The 18,885-nt window shown below is 38.2% G+C and overlaps 1 protein-coding gene across 1 annotated transcript in view; it reads right to left on the bottom strand.

Moving 5' to 3' along the window:
• LOC132778602 (protein-glutamine gamma-glutamyltransferase 4-like) overlaps nt 1-18,885 on the bottom strand; it is a 50,962-nt gene that overhangs the window by 15,895 nt on the left and 16,182 nt on the right. The window contains exons 2-6 of the mRNA XM_067470204.1: nt 13,337-13,512; nt 6,603-6,779; nt 5,236-5,399; nt 3,911-4,037; nt 888-1,006 (exon numbers count right to left, since the gene is read on the bottom strand). Of these exons, the coding sequence (XP_067326305.1) occupies nt 888-1,006; nt 3,911-4,037; nt 5,236-5,399; nt 6,603-6,779; nt 13,337-13,352 (603 nt within the window). The 5' untranslated portion in view covers nt 13,353-13,512. The remainder of the gene's footprint in view (nt 1-887; nt 1,007-3,910; nt 4,038-5,235; nt 5,400-6,602; nt 6,780-13,336; nt 13,513-18,885) is intronic.

The raw sequence follows: 18,885 nt of genomic DNA, 5'->3' as shown, positions 1-18,885 counted from the left end.
CCCGTTAAAGGGCATGTTGAAGGGTTGTAGAATCTGGGTTGCTGTGAATTTTCTGGGCTGTGTGGCCATGTTTCCTTATTGATTCTTGACTGGAATTCCCCTGATTGTCAAGAATCAATCAGGGCCAGTTAACACCTTCCAACAAAGGATCCCCCTGGCAGCAACTAGCCAGGCTTTGAAGCTGCAAGGCAATTCAATGCTAATCAAGGTGGCCAACTGCAACATTCACACTTGCCTCAAGCAGACAAGAGGTCTTTCTCCCACCCTGGACATTCCACAGATATATAAACCTCACTTGCCTAGTCTCCAACAGACCTCACAACCTGAGGATGCCTGCCATAGATGTGGGTGAAACATCAGAAGAGGATGCTTCTGGAACATGGCCATACACAGTGCCATAGCCAGAAAAAAATGGGAGGGGGGGGGGTTTAAAAAACATTTAGTGAATCATAAAGAGTAGTTCCATAACACAAAATAATTTAAATAGTATGGTTCATTCTATATTTTATATAGGGTTAATTAAATCAATTTAATGTTTGCTTCTCACAGACTTAGCATAGGGATTTGGTTAACCAGTTAAATTTCATAATTAAACTAGTTTTTTTAACCTCAAAACTTTCGGGGGGGGGGGGGTGTGGATTGAACCCCTAACCCCACCTCCACCCCCACCCCGGCTACAGCCCTGGCCATACAGCCCAGAAAACTCACAGCAACCCAGTGATTCCAGCCATGAAGGCCTTCGACAACACAAGGTCATAAAATCATATATCTCGTCTTGCCATCACAGTATTTTACATTCTTATTTATTCAAGTCAATTGAATATCTGGACATATTTACATCTGAGCATGCTTACATCTGAGCAAAAAAGAAAACATGCACTTTTTACCTGTCCAAAATTCCAAGGCCTTCCCCGAATACTTTTTGTTGATCCGACATAGATATAGCCAGAATCATTGAGCACATACTCAGTTCTTTCAGCCTCATCAGGCAGGAAAACAGAATCCGCTAAAGCAAACACAGAAGTGTGTGATTACTATTTTCTTCTTTTTCATATAACTGACAGTAAGTCTGAATGGAAAGTAACACGCTTATGCTTGGCTGATCATGCAAGTGTGGCTGTTAGAATGTCTGATCTAATCCAACTAGAAGGTTTTTCACACCCTCTTGTCAGAATTGGGTCTTGTGAGGAGTTGCAGGAAAAACAAACTGCATCATCAACTACCAAATATACACAGGTTTTCAACATGTGCCTCCCTCCTCTCCAGAACTTCCCTCTGCAAGTGTTTCATAGAAATCCTGAACAGAGACTGCAACTGTAGCATCTCAGCCAGTGTTATAGTTGTAACATCCTTTCACATATTATTACTATTTCCGCCCAAGTTTGGTATTGAGGAGCAATAAGGAATGGAAGGTTGCAGAAAAACAGAACCAAGTATGCCAGCTGGAAAAGCTGACAACTTTTCAATTAAAATTGCAGTTTTGGGCTAGTTTTTGGCAAGAAAAGGGGGAAAAAGTCCTGGCAAACATGTAGGTTTTTCCTCTTCTTCTTCTTGCACCATTTTCCAAAAGGGACAGGAACTTCCATTTTGACCTCATTTAGGAAATTGACAAATTCCCATCCTATTCCTACTGTGTTTATCTTATTATTATTATTATTATTATTATTAGTAGTAGTAGTAGTAGTAGTAGTAGTAGTAGTAGTAGTATTAGAAACATAACAAGATTAATACACAGCAAACAAGATCACTATGCTGGTTGTTTTATTGGATCACAAATCAGACACTTCCCAAGTGTCTAGGACTGTGTGATGTATTGGCGAATAATGCATGCAGATCCCAGTAGGATCTGCATGCATTACCTGCAGCTGACAGAAGGTAATTTTGTCAGCGCTGATTGTGTTTAAGTGCAGGCCAAAGTCTATAGGCACTGCACCCAGTGTGCCGATCACCACTGAGACCACCTTGACTGGCTTGTGACAGAGTCTTTGCAATTCAATATTAAAATCCTCATATCATGCCAGCTTTTTCCAGTTGTTTCTCTTCAATCCTGCGGTCATCTGGGATTGCAACATTGACAGTCCACACTTCGTTTTTTAACACGATTGTGAGGTCAGGAGTATTGTGCTCCAAAACTGTCTCCATGGAACGGCCTTTGGCATATTCGTGGGTCATGTCAAAATCCATACTTTTAATCCCCATACCTGCCCTCAATTTATATATGAGGTTAATTTACACATGAGTATATATGGCACCTTCCTGTAGTTTTTTTTTTTTTTTTGCCTTACAATTTTATTAGAGTGGAGGTAAATCTGATTACTCTGTATAGGAAAGGTTTTATAGAGATTGCTCACTCTTCAGGTTTTCAGTGCGAAGACACATGTGAAAAACAGAGCAATGTGTTGGCTTCCGCTATGACAGTTTTTCCTCCTAAAAGCAGGACTATGTTGTGGAACAACCTGAAGAACAACTGGCTGTCTGGGTAATATCAGGGATTACTAATTGCAATCAAGTGTGGCAAGTTCTTGGTGGTATAGGGATAACAAATCACCTTGTCTGAATTCTGAGAAATCTTTATAACTACCAAGTAGCGACAGGAAGAACTGACCATGGAACAACAGACTGGTTCAAGATTGAGAAAGGAATACGGCAGGGCTGTATACTCTCACCCAACCTACTCAACTTGTATGTATAACACATCATGTGATGTGTGCGGCTTGATGAATCCAAGGCTGGAGTTAAAATTTCTGGACAACCTTAGATATGCAGATGACACCACTTTGATGGCTGGAAGTGAGGTGGAGCTGAGGAGCCTTCTAACTAAGGTGAAAGAAGAAAGTGCAAAAGCTGGGTTGCAGTTAAACATTAAAAAACCAAGACTGATTGATAACTGACAAATAGAAGGAGAAAACGCAGAGGCAGTGACAGACTTTGTATTTCTAGGTGCAAAGATGACTGCAGCCAGGAAATCAAAAGACATTTCCTTCTTGGGAGGAGAGCAATGACCATTCTTAATAAAATAGCGAAGAGTAGAGACATCACATTGGCAATGAAGATCTGCATAGTTAAAGCAAAGGTATTCCCCATAGTAATCTACAGATGTGAGAGCTGGACCATAAGGTTTTTTGATGTTTAACTGCAACCCAGCTTTTGCACTTTCTTCTTTCACTTTGATTAGAAGGCTCCTCAGCTCCTCCTCACTTTCAGCCATCAAAGTGGTATCATCTACATATTTAAGGTTGTTAATATTTCTTCCAGCAATTTTAACCCCAGCCTTGCATTTGTCAAGCCCTGCACATCGCATGATGTGTTCTACATACAAGTTGAATAGGTTGGGTGGGAGTATACAACCCTGCTGTATGCCTTTCCCAATCTTGAACCAGTCTGTTGTGCCATGGTCAGTTCTTACTGTTGCTACTTGGTCCTTATACAGATTCCTCAGGAGACAGACAAGGTGATTTGGTATGCCCATACCACCAAGAACTTGCCACAATTTATTATGATCCACACAGTCAAAGGCTTTAGAATAGTCAATAAAACAGAAATTGATGTTTTCCTGAAACTCCCTGCCTTTCTCCATTATCCAGTGAATATTGGCAATTTGGTCTCTTGTAAAATTAAGAGGCTAATAAAACCAGAGCAAAGGCCAGATGCTTACAAGAAGCCTCCAAGCAGGTCATAAGTGCTACATTCTTCCAGCAACTACCAGAGAGAGATGTACTGTCTCTAAAATGAAAGCAGTATACAGTGTAGCTATTACATTGTTGTGTGCCTTCAAATCATTTCTGACTTAAGGCAACCCTAAGAGAAGGTTTGCCACTGATTTCCTCTGAGACTGAAAGAATCAGTTGATTACCCAGTGGGTTTCCGTGGTAGTAATAGAAATGTAATCTCGATAGGCGATGTTAATTACCTTCACACCAAGGGTTGAACAATAGGTAGAAATGCTTATCACAGCTATAAATGTTAGCCCCGGTGTCCACCTTCACAGCGTATTTTCCAATAATGGCATCTGCTGGACTGGTTACAGCAATCAGGCACTAATTTTTAAAAAAGAGCATGATAGTATTACAATATTGCATGTATTTCATTATCCTTTAAAATCCTCATTGCTTGCTGTAAATGTGAATATACCATATTCACATTTACATAAGATTTAACCAGAGTGTGTGTGAAAATGAGCAAGTATGAAGAAGTGATGAATGTGTATGAGTGTGAAAAAAAAGAGAATGAATGTGCATGGTTTATGTGTGGATACGGATAGATGTGAGACGGCTGAGCATAATGTTTGGGATCAGAAGTGTTTTTGGTTTCAGATTTAGTTTTGGATTTTGGAATATGTTTTTACAGGGTTTTTATAATGTGTATTAAAAGTTTTACTTTTGTTTTAATTTCTTTTATGTTCATTGTGGCATCAAATTGTGACAGTGTAAGCTGCCTTGAGTTGCCTTCGGGTTGAGAAAGGCGGCATAGAAATGAGGCAAATAAATAAATAAATAAATATGTGTTGCTTATTTATTTATTTACAATATTTCTACCCCACCTTTCTCCACCCTGGAGGGGACCCAAGGCAGCTTACACATAGGTAACTATTCATTGCTATAAAACAATGTACATTGAAAATAAACATTCAAATAGAATTATAAAATACATTAAAACAATTACAAACATTATTGCTGGACATAATGAGATATCTTGGACTTGTAAACCAAGCCTAAACACAAAATGCATTTATGTTTCATGGACACTTTATACATAAAGCCTGTAGATAATTTTATATGCAATATTTAATGATTTTGCAAATAAAGCAAAGTTTGTGTACAAGGAACCATTAGAAAGCAATTGTGTAACTATCTCAACCACACATGTAGACAGTTTAGGATATTGGATTTTTTTGGATGATGGATTTCCAGATGAGAGATGTTTAAATTGTATTTGATAATCAATTTTTGAAAACTGCTTCTTCTTCTGATTCTCAACAAGGGTTCTTATTTCAATTGTAACTGTAAAGTTCGTGAGCAAAGGAACAAATTTACATGATTACCCGTTCCCAAATGTTCAGTGTTAGATTCACCTTTCTTGAGTCCCATGTGCATTTCCTAGTACCATGTATGTATCATAAAAGGAAAATATAAAAAGACTTGCCCTGATGGACAATTTCAATTACTTCAACCATGTTTGATGTGAAAAAAAAATCAAAATCTAATCTAATGAGACTTGTCAAGACAGGATAGGTACCTCCTTCCCATTTGTTTGACAGATTTTCGCATGCCATGGTTGATTACTTTGCTGAGACCTGGTATTCAACCTGGACCTGGTTTTCAACTGCGATGATTGATTACTTTGCTCGGACCTGGTATTCAACCGCATCAAAGTTCCATTGGACTCTATTGGTTTATCACCTAGAAAAATACAAAATCACAAAAAGTAAAGTTAACAAACTAAATGACAGAATGACAGAGTAGTAGCCTATGGTTCCAGTCTCCATCTGAAATAACTCATCTAATGCATATAATACTGGCATCTAAGGTCCTCTATAGCACTGTGAATCCTCTTGAACCACCATTGATGTCTCTGATGGAATGCAGAGACTTGTAGTTTAGCAACAGATAGTTAGCATTTTCAGCCCTAGTGCAACACAACATTTCTAAGGATTCAGCCCTGCTGTTAAGGAGGAATCATAACTGCTATAACGGCGTAGTGCGAAAGGGCATAGACCAGATTATAAAAAGGAAGGTGAGCTATTCCTGAAAGCAGAAATATGTGGGTTTTGCCTCACTGCTGACCCTCCTTTTTGGCGCCTCAGAAAACATCTCATTGTTAGTTACCTTCAAGTCAATTTCTACTTATGGGGAATGAGAGAACTCCAAGTTACCCTAACCTCAAGAGCCCTGCTCAGTTCTTGTAAACATAGGGCCATGGCTTCTCTGTTGGGTTTATCCATCTAGAATGCATTCTTCCTCTTTTTCCTACTGCCCTCAACTATACTAAACATCATTGTCTTTTGTAGTGAGTCATGTCTTCTCATGATATGGTAAAAGCATGGCAGCATCAGTTTAGTCATCTTTGTTTGTAGGGAGAGTTCAGGTCTGATTTGCTATATGGCTGGTCTCCAACACCATATCTCAAATTAGTTGAATTTCTTTGCTGTCCAGCTGTCAAAACCATGTGTGGCATAGACCATACTAATTTTAGCACTCAACAATATATTTTTACACTTCAGGATTCTGTTTAGTTCCTTCATAGCTGCCCTTCCAAGTCCTAGGTATGGACAGTCTTGAACTATTTCAATGGCTTTAATCACCTGCTTTAAAATAAAATGGTGTAGCCATTATTTTTGCTTTCATAACGTTTGACTGTAAAACTGACTTGACTTTCTTCAGTCTCGCTCCAAGTCTTAGTGCCATTTTATTCACATTTCAATACCCTTGTCTTAAATCGGAACTTATAAGCCAGTCAGAATGGAGAAAAGTTTTATGAATCTGCTTCAACTCCTTTGCACTTTCTCAATGCAGATATGGAATCTTTGAAAGGCAGGTGTTTATGCATCTCACATCGTATGCTAGACATACTTTTAGGGACCAAATAGGGATAAGATTGCTTACCAGTACTGAGCTGCAGGATGACATTGTCACTATCGTTCAGCAGTCTGTTAAAAAGCATCTTGATTGTGAACAGCTGTCCTCGTCGTACAACCAGGCTAGTGTTGTCATAGTCACAGGTACGATGGAGAGAGACATTCTCTTTTCGGAGGAAATCAACTCCAACAGCCTTCAGAGGACCTTATGGAAATAAATGACAATAAGGATTTCCCCCCTTTTCTTATTTTCTATTTATTCTTATGTAAGGCAAATTATATTTTCAGATCTCCCACTTTCTGATTCATACCCTTTGCAGAAAGGCTGGTTGTTTCTTGGGGGAAATGTATATCTTTATGAACAGTATAAACTGGAAGAAGGATTATTGTTTGTTTGCTTGGTAACCTTGTTTGTTTCTTCCATAACTATTTTGAAGAAACACACATGCTGGCCAAGATTGGGTAGTGTATGTGATACCTTACACTAATAGAACAACATTTTCTTACATTTCTGCTCCCTAGAGCTGCTGAGAATAGATCAGAGCTCCAATGGGAAAAAATCTGTGGAGAGAGGTTCGCAGTTGTAATTAATCAATGGAGTCCATTGATTAATTACATGAAACAGAATAAGATGAAGATTTTATTATAAGGCTTTTACTATATGGACACCTTTAGACTAAATGCCCACTGTGATTATTTTCAGTTTCATGTTCTAATTTTATATTGTTGCGCTCTTTATTTATATTGGTTTTGTATCATATGTTATTTTCTTTTCTTATTTTTTGTTGTGTTTTTGTGTTATATTGTGTTACTGTATTGATGGACGTGGCCTCATGTAAGCTGCCCCGAGTCCCCTTGGGGAGATGGTGGCGGGGTATAAATACAGTTTATTATTATTATTATTATTATTATTATTATTATTAACAACAAATAAACCTTTTTTATCAAGGAAATCACTGCAGGACTGATACCCGTGAGAACAAGGAATGGAAGACCGCCCCCCTCCATTTTTTTTACCACTCATCTTTCCTTTTCACTTCCCTTTCCATAACCCTACTTTTCCTTCCCTCTTCTTCTTTCTTTTTTTTTGGGGGGGGGGGTCCTTTCTCTTCCCCTTCACCCCCCCATCAAATCTAATTTTATTTTATGTTACTTCACTTGAACATTTAATAAAAACTATTAGAGAGAGAGAGAGAGAGAGAGAGAAGCTCGCATTTGTTCTTCTGTAACAGAACTGCCCAATAGATAGGAGACCACTGCTGGGTGACTATGGGCAAGTAACCTAGATGGATATGCACCTAAGGGCGAAACAGGTGGCTTTGGGATCAGAGAGGAAGGGGTTCCTAGCTGCACAGAAGAGGAGGCAAATGAGGAACGTGCTGTTCTCCTGCTCCTGTGGGCCAGGAAAAGACTGCAAGTAGGCTTCCTACTCAATGTTGTATGGAGAACATACAACATTTGGACAACTGAAAGAAGCAATGGATTCTGGCAAAAGAGTGGTACTGTAGTTGAATTGTTCCCATGTTCAATGAGGTACCATTCACCAGTTATGGAATATTTGCCATGATTCATTCCTAGGTTAAAAAACAAGTTTCTAACCATTAGGAGTAGGAAAAGGTCCAACAAGAAATTTGCAATTGTCTCCTGGCACTCAATGTTGCAAAGTGTGGTTCAAAATGTATTAAAGAGAAAAACACATTTTTTTGCACCAGTTCCCCCCTTTTCTTCCATACTGGAGGTCTAGAGAAAAAGCTTCTCTAGGCATTTTCCAGTTCCTCCACTCCTTGCTACGTCTATAGTATGCTTTGGCTGAAAGTCTAAGACAGCATGAATTTCAACTGGGAAAAAAGGGTTCCAGACTACACAAAAATCGCACTACGCAAAGGGTCCTAGAATGGCTCTCTTGTGTGATACGTGAACCAATGTATAAGCTTCTACATACCACTTTAATTTTTGTGTTTTGTGATTCGGACTGTACCTTCAAATGATATCAAATTGATTAGATTCAGGGTAAAATTGTTCTACATAAATATATGGTTGCTAGACACTGCAGAGACAGATAAAACATGTTGTCTACTTTCAGAGCCACAGATGAACGATTGGATTCAGAGCTTGGGATTTATATATACATTGCCATTGGACATTGCAACTCCCCAAATCACTCATCACCAAGTATTACCTATAACTATATTGTCTTCCAATTAAATAAGTATTCTTTTTTCACTGTTCTTTGAAATCTACTATGGTGCCAACACAGAGAACAAAAAACTAAACAATGGCCCACACATTTTGTAGATCATGGACAGAGGGGGAAATGTGTACCCAAATAATCTAATTGATAGAGCTGGGATTTCCCATTGCTGTTTGTTTAAAAGAGGGTGAGTCTAGAAGATCCATGGTGTTGCCATTTTCAAAAGGGAGAAAGCGGTTGTCTCAGTCTGTCAAAGGCAATTACAAGTTCAGAGATTTATGAGGGCAAAGAAGCTTGGAATGTCTGGTAAAACATTCCTTTCTTACTGACTAATATCAATTTGGGAGAAAAAAGACTTTTACCTGGTATGAACCAGCTAAAGAAAAAAAGAGTCTTCATTAAATACAAATATTCAAACCTACTTTTGTGCTAATTTCTTGACAAATCAACACTGTAATGTTGTTTGTCATAGCCAATCAACAGAGTTTTTATGTAAACAAGGTTATACATTCATATCCACATTCCTGTACTTTAGAAAAATGCTAGTTTACAAACTTTTTTTCCAAAGGCTTTTTTTCCATTGTGCAGAAAGCTAAGAATTAAAGGCTGGTTGATTTCCCATTTTTGGAAGTTGTTTTTTTTTAATCAAAAATTCCCTATAACATAACAAAACTGGCAAACCCATTATGCAGATATTTCCAATGTTCTTGGAATGCCCCAGAATATTTTAAAATACATTGGACTACCTGTGTGAGACTAAAGATATGCAAAGATGTGATGACCTGGAGGTTAATGTGATGGGAAACTATAGGAGAAACCGAGCGGGCAAATACTTGTTACCAGCACTGAGAGCAAATGTATTTGTCATGATTAAGTAAAATAAATAGCCAGCACCAAATACGAATGCCAGTGAATTGCTCTTTCAATCCAGCATACTGTTTACAAGGATGATAGTCTTTTGTTTTGACTCACAGTAGATTTAAAGTGGAAAATCCTAGGCTCTAATTCAAAGCAGTGAATCAAAAGCTAGATTGTATGGTTAATATCTGTCAGTCAGCAGAATACTTTCTTTCCTGCTACTATTTATTACTACTATTTGTTTATTTAGTATTGTTGGCAGCATGTTAATGTCTGTCTTTTCATCTCTTTATGGACCCAAGATGACAGCTGTCTCTTTTTAAACAGATGTTGAGACCAACATGTAAATTTTTTTCTCATTGTTGAAAAAAAGGGATGGCCTCACCCAGCTCAGCAAAGATTGAGCGAAAGTGTCTTCACTTTGGATGCCTTCAATGATTTTGTGTATCTTGTCCTTTTCATGAACTTGGCCTAAAGAAACTAGATATGTGACCTCCAAAGTTAGCTTGCATTTAAACATGAGGAATTATCTAAGCTATGTGGTTGAGGTGGTATAGATGACTTGGGAATTTTCCTCTAACTGGTTGCTGAAAGATATATAAGACTTGTGTACATTCAATAAACTTGTCCCATTCATGCACAGATTGTGTAGCTAGTGTGTGTATTATTTTTAATAGCTCTGTACCTACTTGTTGTGTGGGAGGCAAGCATTACAGTTACTTTATTTCACATCAACATGGTCTTAAACCATGGATTGATAGTAAATAGCTCAGGATCCATTAATAAAGCTGTTTACAGTGTATTAACAAGCACTTCTTAATTTTTATTAGCATATATAAGTAGAATAAAACATTTCACATTCACATTAGCAAAAACAAAGGAAAAGACAAAAAAATCTGCATATTTACACCATTGAGGTGTAATCAATATTCTTAGCCTTTCCATTTCTATACATTTCCCATTTTATGTGTTCCCTCCAACTTTGGACAACTGTTGCTTGCACAGCTTCTATCATATATTTTGCAGTTTTGGCCCATTCTTTATTCCTGTCTATACCTTCTATTTTCTAGGTAAAATTTTGATTTTTATTCAACTCTATTTTTATTTCTAATATATCCGTCCTCTCACTTTTTATGTGTTTATAAAATGTTTGTGACTTATCACAGTCCCACCACATATGTATGAAGGTTCCCATTTCACCACATTTATGCCAACATAGTTTTGATGTGCTTTTTGTAATATGGGCTAGTTGATGTGGGGGTAGAAATCATTTTGTCAGAATGACAAAATGACCTTAATCCTTAGGTGTTTAATATTTTTAGTTGTATTTATACAGTATTCAATCGCCTTCTCATTACTATTTAATTCCTCTTCCCACACCTCAATCATGTTTTTCAAGTTATATTGTTTTCTACCAGTGGGTGGTATTCTATTTTCCTATATATAAATCCTACAATTCCTTTCTCCTTCTCCATTTTCCATTTCAACATTTGATCTAAATCTGCTTCTGGGCTTTCCTTTCTCTTCCATGCTTTGATCATCTGTATCATTCCATGGCATAATAACATTGTCCACACTTGTCTTTTAACTCTTCCCAATCTTTTATTGTTCCATCAGATTTTAAGTGGTCACCAGTCTTTAATAGTCCACTCTATGTCATATCTAACAAGCACTTGACTTCCAATTGGTTCACAACAGCAAATATTTACTGCCAGGACTGATTTTGTGGCAGACCTTTGTGACCAGGCTATCTAAATAAACCAATAGATCTTAAATGTGTTGCAAGATTGCTCTTCCACTCTTTTTTCCTTCTTATGCCATCCTTGTATGTTACATTACTTGTGATATGGAACTTCATGCCACTGTATTACTTAAATACGCAATGAGTTATTTATTTACTGTATTTGTATACTGCTCTTCTCAGCCCTCAGGCAGCTCAGGGCGGTTTACAGAGGCAATGATTTGATGCCCAATACACCATAAAACATTTAAAAGCATGAACACGTAATATAAAACCATAACAATAGTATTAGAAACATACATCAATTATGTCTCCTAATAAAAACGTTGTCCAATCTCGTTGTCAAGTCATTCCAATTCCTATGTAATTTATCTTGCATTTTCAAACGCTTGTTCAAACAACTAAGTCTTGACTCTTTTGTGAAATGTTAAGAGGGAGGGGGCCAATCTAATGTCCCCAGGAAGGGCGTTCCATAGCCGAGGGGCAACCACTGAGAAGGCCCTGTCTGTCATCCCCACCAAACGTGTTTGTGATGCAGGTGGGATTGAGAGCAGGGCCTCCCTGAACGATCTTAAAGTCCTAGCAGGTTCATAAGGTCATTATGTATTTTAAGAAATATTCCTTTCCAGCTATAAACCAGAGATGAGTTCATTGGGATCTTAATGGGAAAAGGAAGACATAAATTTATCCCAAAATAGTTCAGCCCTTCATGTTGTATGTGCGTCAGTGCAAATGACGCTGTCAATGTAATGTATAGTTAGTTCTAATATTGCCATTAAAACATTACTCCTGAAGAAAGAAAACAGGAAAAGACAAAGATGCTACAGGAATCTACTGGGTCAAGAGTCCTTTCTAAAACACTATTTGCTCACAAAACTTGCGTGGTTGCTTTTTAAAGAGAATTACCAGCACCTGTCTTCTCAGTTAAATAAACAAAAAGAAAAGGAAATGCAGGGTATTAATTTGGCAGTGGGAAAAATACATAAGAAAGGTATTTCTTTTCTGTAGCTAATCATCATGCATACTTTCGTCATCAAAAACCATGTGCTTTGTCACTGCCAGGCAAAGTCCTTTATGGCAATTGTACTCTCAGTCAACAAAAGGTAATTCACAGCCTACTAAGGTTTCAGATATGCTATTTTGGCTGCTATCCACGTACCTTGGACTTAGCCTCACTGAAAATAATTGTGGGAAGATATGCACAGACCTTTACTATGAACATAACTATGTGAAAGAATAATTATTTTCTTTAAAATTACCATCTTTTGCTCATTTTTTTTAAAAGCAAGGGATCCATATAACTTCTATGTACATAGTTGCATGTTGGCGTTTTTCATATTTCTCTCCCCTATTTTCTCAGATATCATTTTATTTAATTTGCAATTAAACAACAGCAGAGATAGTGTGGACAGTTTTTGGAAGCAAAAAAAGGTAATAACACTGTACTATACACCACTTTCATAATATTTTTAAAGGTAACGTAGCTTTCTAGTAAACATAGCAACCTATGCAGAACAGGCAGGATTGCTTTTAATATTTGTGTGTTATGGCAACAATTTTTATGCTTATATTATTTTGTTAATCTTATGGTTATGTTGTTTACTTTGTATGTATTGGTGATGATACTTGGAAACCACTCTGAGTCCCCTTAGGGAGATAGAGTGGTATATAAATAAAGTTTTACTTTTTTATTTATGCCGAATTCTTGAACCACTTCACTATTCTAACTGTATACCAATCTATACATTAATAAATACATATTACTATGTGGCAAATTATACATTCCTCTGAAATCCTAAGAAAGGAATTCAAGTCTTAGAGCTTAAGTGTCTGGTAATATTAGTGGTAAATGTATAGGACTATTTTAGTTATGTAGCATGCAGTTCTGGATTCTTTCAGGCTGGAGGTATTGAATCAGAGCAAACAGGGTGAAAACGACTCAAATGGAGTCAATATTTCCTCATGTACTCACCAGGTGTCTGGCTCATAATGCCTTCTGGGCTTTGCTCCTGGACGTTTCGAAAAGGCACGAGTGATATGCACCACAGGTTTTCCTCAAGGGCTGAAGGAACCTTCTCCCTTTTATCCAATTCGTTGAGGTGTCAGACTGTGCCCAGTCAGTGGGTGGTGTTTGGAAAGAGGGAGTTGCTGAAACATAAAATAATGATTTAAACATCTCACGAAACCTAAAAAAAACTAGCTATAAGGAATCCATCAAACATAGCTCTGACAGGTGGCTTATCTGAAATGAAAAGATACCTGTGAACGTATTCTGTTTTTTTCACCCACAAAGGGAAATAGTATTCAAATGTGGGGAACCCAAGGGTGATGGTTTCCATGTCGGTGGGGTGGTTAATACCATCTGTGTTTTGGTCTGAACTTTAAAGGAACTCTCAAGGTATTATCTTCGAAGTAGTTTCAGCACTTCGGAGAGCTCATTTAAAATCTGAGATAAAACACAGAAAAGATTCTCTACATCTCTGACAAGGAAGCCACCACCTGCCATTTATTAGGGTGCCTTTCACACTAGATTACTGGGTGTCAAACTCATTTTCCTTGAGCGTCAGTTCAGCCTTATTTATGGTTGCCTTCAAAGGGCTGTTGAATCCATGGGCAGAGAATCCAAGGATACAAAGGGCAAATGTACGAGGGGTATTTTTTAAGTAAGGTCCGTTTAAACATAAGTACACAATGAAAGTTTATTTCAAAAAAGTACATTTATTTTCAGAAAGTACATACTTCACTCTATTTTTCGACATAGTTGCGAAGTTTGTTCAAACACTTATCATACTTCTGAACCAATTTTAAAATACCCTCTTCATAAAAACTTGCTGCCTGCTCCGATAACCAAGAGTTCACTGCCATTTTCACATCGTCGTCATCATTGACGTTGTCACGGCCATCTTTGAATTGTCGTACCCACTTACGCACTTTGCTTTCACCCATAATAGTATCACCGTACACTTCACAAATCTGTTGATGAATTTCTGCAGCAGGCAGGTTCCTTGCTGACAAAAACCGTATCACTGAGCAAACCTCACATGCGGAGGGTGAGTTGATAGTCTTAAACATTTTTAAAGCACAGAACAGAACAGAACCGTACAGGTTAGCTACAGAGCGGAAACTGAGCACAGTTGTTCCCGAGGCATGCCGGTACACAAAACACGAGCTCGTTGCGGTATGTGCGTGAACTACTAGTGTCTACAACAAAACGGACCTTACTTAAAAAATACCCCTCGTAATTTTTTTAAACATAGTGGTTGGTGCTCTTTAGGTTACGTTCCTCATACTCGCAATTAGAATCAAACACACAGCAGAGTATCCTGTGAAATACATTCATATCTTGGTAAAACATTTATTTTCTGTATATGTAACTTTCAAATGCTTACAGCTACATCTTGTTCCTTTGGTCTAGATCCCACTAAGTATAAAACCTAAAGAGAACAATTGTCAAGTGTATAACTTTGTAAGCACCTTCAAATGTGTTTTATTATATGATGTTTAATGTAGCTAGTGTTGATGTATATAACAATTTCAGACCACCAGAGGAAGGCCTGGAGTAAGGCTAAAATCAGTCGTGGGTGGCTGATTCATGTTCTATTCGGCACAAGAACACACAACGTCCATACAATTTCAGAGTGATTGTACAAAACCCATACAATATTGTTTGTGATTATTGTGAATTTGAACAGTATAGTAAGTTTCAACAGTCACCTTATTCGCTGAACTTATTTATTTTCTATTTTTGTATATAAGTGGGCTATTTTGTTGAGCTCTCTAGTTTGTACCCAGTTTTAGGTCCCCAGATGTTATGATTTTTATGATATTTTACTTATTTTAATGTATAATGTATATTGTATTGTATATTTATGTTTATTGTGGCATTGAATTATTGGCAGTTTGGAAACTGCTCTGGGTCCCCTTTAAAGTGGGGTAAAGCTACAGTAAATAAATAAATAAACAAACTCCCATTACTTTTGATTATCTACCATCTGGACTGGGGATAATGGGAATTGTTAGTGAACCGTACTTGTGCTCTGAGGCTGAGGAAGTTTAAAGAGCATTTTAAAGTCAGACATCATATACACAAGCCTTTTATCTAAATTTAAATCCCATTATCCTAAGTAAACAGGGCAAAGTGCACCTTTCCAGATGTCACTGTATCACAACTAACATCAGCTCTAATCATGATGTCTAATGATGAGGAATATGGGAGTTGTAGTCCAGAATCTGGAGGTTCACATAAAATGACATGGCGGGCTGAGTTATTTATTTATTTATTTATTTACCATATTTATATACTGCCCCTCTCAGCCCAGAGGCAACTTGGAGAGGTTCACAACTTGGCAGCAATTTGATGCCTCAACAATTATAACAAGTAAAACAATCATAAAATTCTGTTAAAAACAATAGCAAACAATATAAAAATATAAAAACCGTACAAAGCTAAAAAACATTTTCGTGAGCGTCTCCATGTCAAGTCATTATTCCATTGTGTTATCAAGTAGTTCCATGATTCCGTAAAACTATGCCGAATTTGGGAAGGCCTACTCAAAATGCCAGGTTTTCACATTTTTTCGAAGTCAGGAGGGAGGAAGCCGATCTTATATCTCTAGGCAGGGCGTTCCACAGTCGAGGGGCCACCGCTAAGAAGGCCCTGTCTCTCATCCCCACCAGACGCATCTGTGAGGAAGGTGGGACCAAGAGCAGGGCCTCCCCAGAAGATCTTAACAGCCTAGATGGTTCATAAGGCCCCGTGGGCCTTGTTTTTAAGGCATGTGCACTAGATGATCAGGAGACTGAGTTGCATCCTGTGGGATCCTGAATTTTGTAGTCTTGTGATGCACCAGAGCTCTCTGGCTGAGAATTTTAAGCACCTGTCTCTAAAGGGAAAATAGGATTCCACAGGATGGCAGTTAAAGGGCAATTGTAATATTGTAGTCATTTTTTAGGTCTTCCAGTGTGATTTTATGGCAAACCTCTGTTGGAAGTTGACAATAAAAATACATTGGAGACCTAGAAAAGGGAGAAAGGTATTCTCTCAATGCATTCTCTGGGTTCTCCTGCAAGATTCTATTGTATGTTTCCACCAGAGGTCACTCATTTCAATAGGGTTCACTATTATCTGCAGATTCACATTTCCGTGGTAAGTCCAGGAATGCATTCTCTGTGGATATGGGAGTTGCACTGCATCCTCCTTAATAACACTGAAATACCCTCCTTACAATCACTGTACCATGTGTGTTATCTTCCTAACCCTGTTTCCAATGGAGCACACATTAAATAACACTGAAACACCAGCTGTAATAACCTCTATGGTATGTCTATCTGTATAATGTTATGCTAGATGGCTGTGAAATCCCCCTAAAAAGAAAAAAGTTTGACAGAATTTTTAAAAAATGTATTTTAAAAAAAACACTTGGCATGACTGGAGCACGTCAGACTTTGTGGAAAGATATGAAACGGAGAAGAGGAAGAGATTGGGAAAGACATAAGAGTTACATGTTCAAGTCTTGACTAACTAGGGAAAGAAGGAAACGGGAAGTAGTATGTGTCAGCTTTGTAAGATTGTTGGGTCTCCCCCTACCCCAAGGTGAGCTTTTTACAGCACTTAGAGAGCTGTGTCTTATTAGATACCATTAGGAAATCATTCCAAGGAAGGTAGATTACACAATTATATAGGCGGTGTGTAAATGCAATGCCATCATGATACTTCTATAACACCATGGAGGAAAGAAACCAGTCTCCATATTTGTTGGAACAAGCTAGAATACATAGAGAAATGTGTATGTGGTGTGTGTGTGTGTCATGTCACTGTGGAAGGAAATGAGTGGAAAGCCATCACTACACAATTTCAAACTAGTGTCCTGCACTTTTTGCCATATATTGGTCCAGATTTCAGCTGTAGAAACTGATGTGAACAATTAGTGTGTGAAATATTAAATCAAATGCTCATCAAATTAAGGAGATATTGAAATGTTTGAAAATGAGAGTTTGAAAAACTGTGGAAGAGCAAAATGACAGTGAAATGGCATAGTTATGATGGTGGGAATTCACATGAGATTTGAAATGTAATCCAGCAAGCTTAATTTAATGTTGTGATATATTCCAGAATGAAAATTATACTAACTGTGATGGGGATGAAAGGATCAGTCAGTCTCAGATGTGCATCATATGGATGCTAAGAAGGTTGATGTGCATCATATGGATGCTATAGGGTTACAGCCTGTGTTGGATGGGGTTATACTCCCCCTGAAGACGCAGGCTCGCCACTTGGGAGTTCTTCTGGACTCATCACTTTGCCTGGAACCCCAGGTTTCAGTGGTTGCCAGGGAGCATTCGCACAATTAAAACTTGTGAGCCAGTTGTGCCCATACTTTGGGAAGTAAGACTTGGCTATGGTAGTTCATGCTCTGGTTACATACCAAATAGACTACTGTAATGCACTTTACATGGGGCTGCCTTTGAAGACTGTTTGGAAGATATACATCGGCTGCAAGAATTCTAATACCACAGAAATGGAAAAGCAAGGAAATTCCATCTAATGAAGACTGGTTAAAGAAAATAACAGATTTTAGGGACCTAGATAGGCTTTCGTACCCATTAGAGGACCAGAGTAAGGCTAAACAAACTAACTGGAATCATCTGGGAGAGTACCTGAAAGATAAAATTAAATTGGACATATAAGGTTCTATGGGCAAGACGAACAGGAGTCTTAATTTGCTATGAAAAGAACTGTATAACGAGATGTTTATTCCTCTGCAGACTGAACGGAAGTATAACCCACATATTTCTAGCCTTCCCTCTCTCTTCTACCTCCCTCCACCACTACTACCCTGCCCCCCACTCTTTTCTCCCTTCCCTCTCTGCTTTTCCCACACGGTCTGTCCAAAATTTCTTATCTTTCTATCATGATGATTGTTCCCCCTCTTTCACTGTAAAAGGAAAATCTTATAAACATAATTTAAAAAAAAGAAAAAGAAGAAGACTGTTTGGAAGATACAAATGGTCCAACGGGTGGCAGCCAGATTTCTCAGCAGAGCAGCATACAGGGAGCATACAGCCCCCCTGTTACGTCAGCTCCACTGGCTGACAATGTGCACAATTCAAAGTGCTGTTTTTATCCTATAAAGCCCTAAATGGTTCTGGCCCAGCTTATTTGTCTGAAAGTATCTCCCTCTATGAACCACCATGGAGTTTAAGATCATCTGGGGAGGCCATGCTCTCGGTTCCGCCTCGCTTGCAGGAGCAATTGGTGCAGATGAAAGACAGGCCTTCTCAGTGGTGGCCCCTCGACTGTGGAACTTCCTCACCAGCGATGTTAGATCAGCCCCCTCCCTTCTGACCTTCTGCAAGAGAGTGAAAATTACACCCACCCTGGTCATTCCACAGATATATAAACCCTTTTTCCTAGTTCCAACAGACCTCACTACCTCTGAGGATGCTTGCCATAGATGCAGACGAAACATCAGGAGAAAATGCCTCTAGAACATGGCCATATAGCTCTTTAAATTTTACAAT

The sequence above is a fragment of the Anolis sagrei genome, chromosome 6 (genome assembly GCF_037176765.1).
Source record: "Anolis sagrei isolate rAnoSag1 chromosome 6, rAnoSag1.mat, whole genome shotgun sequence".
NCBI classification, from domain to species: Eukaryota; Metazoa; Chordata; class Lepidosauria; order Squamata; family Dactyloidae; genus Anolis; species Anolis sagrei.
This window is presented reverse-complemented; position numbering and strand designations above follow the sequence as displayed.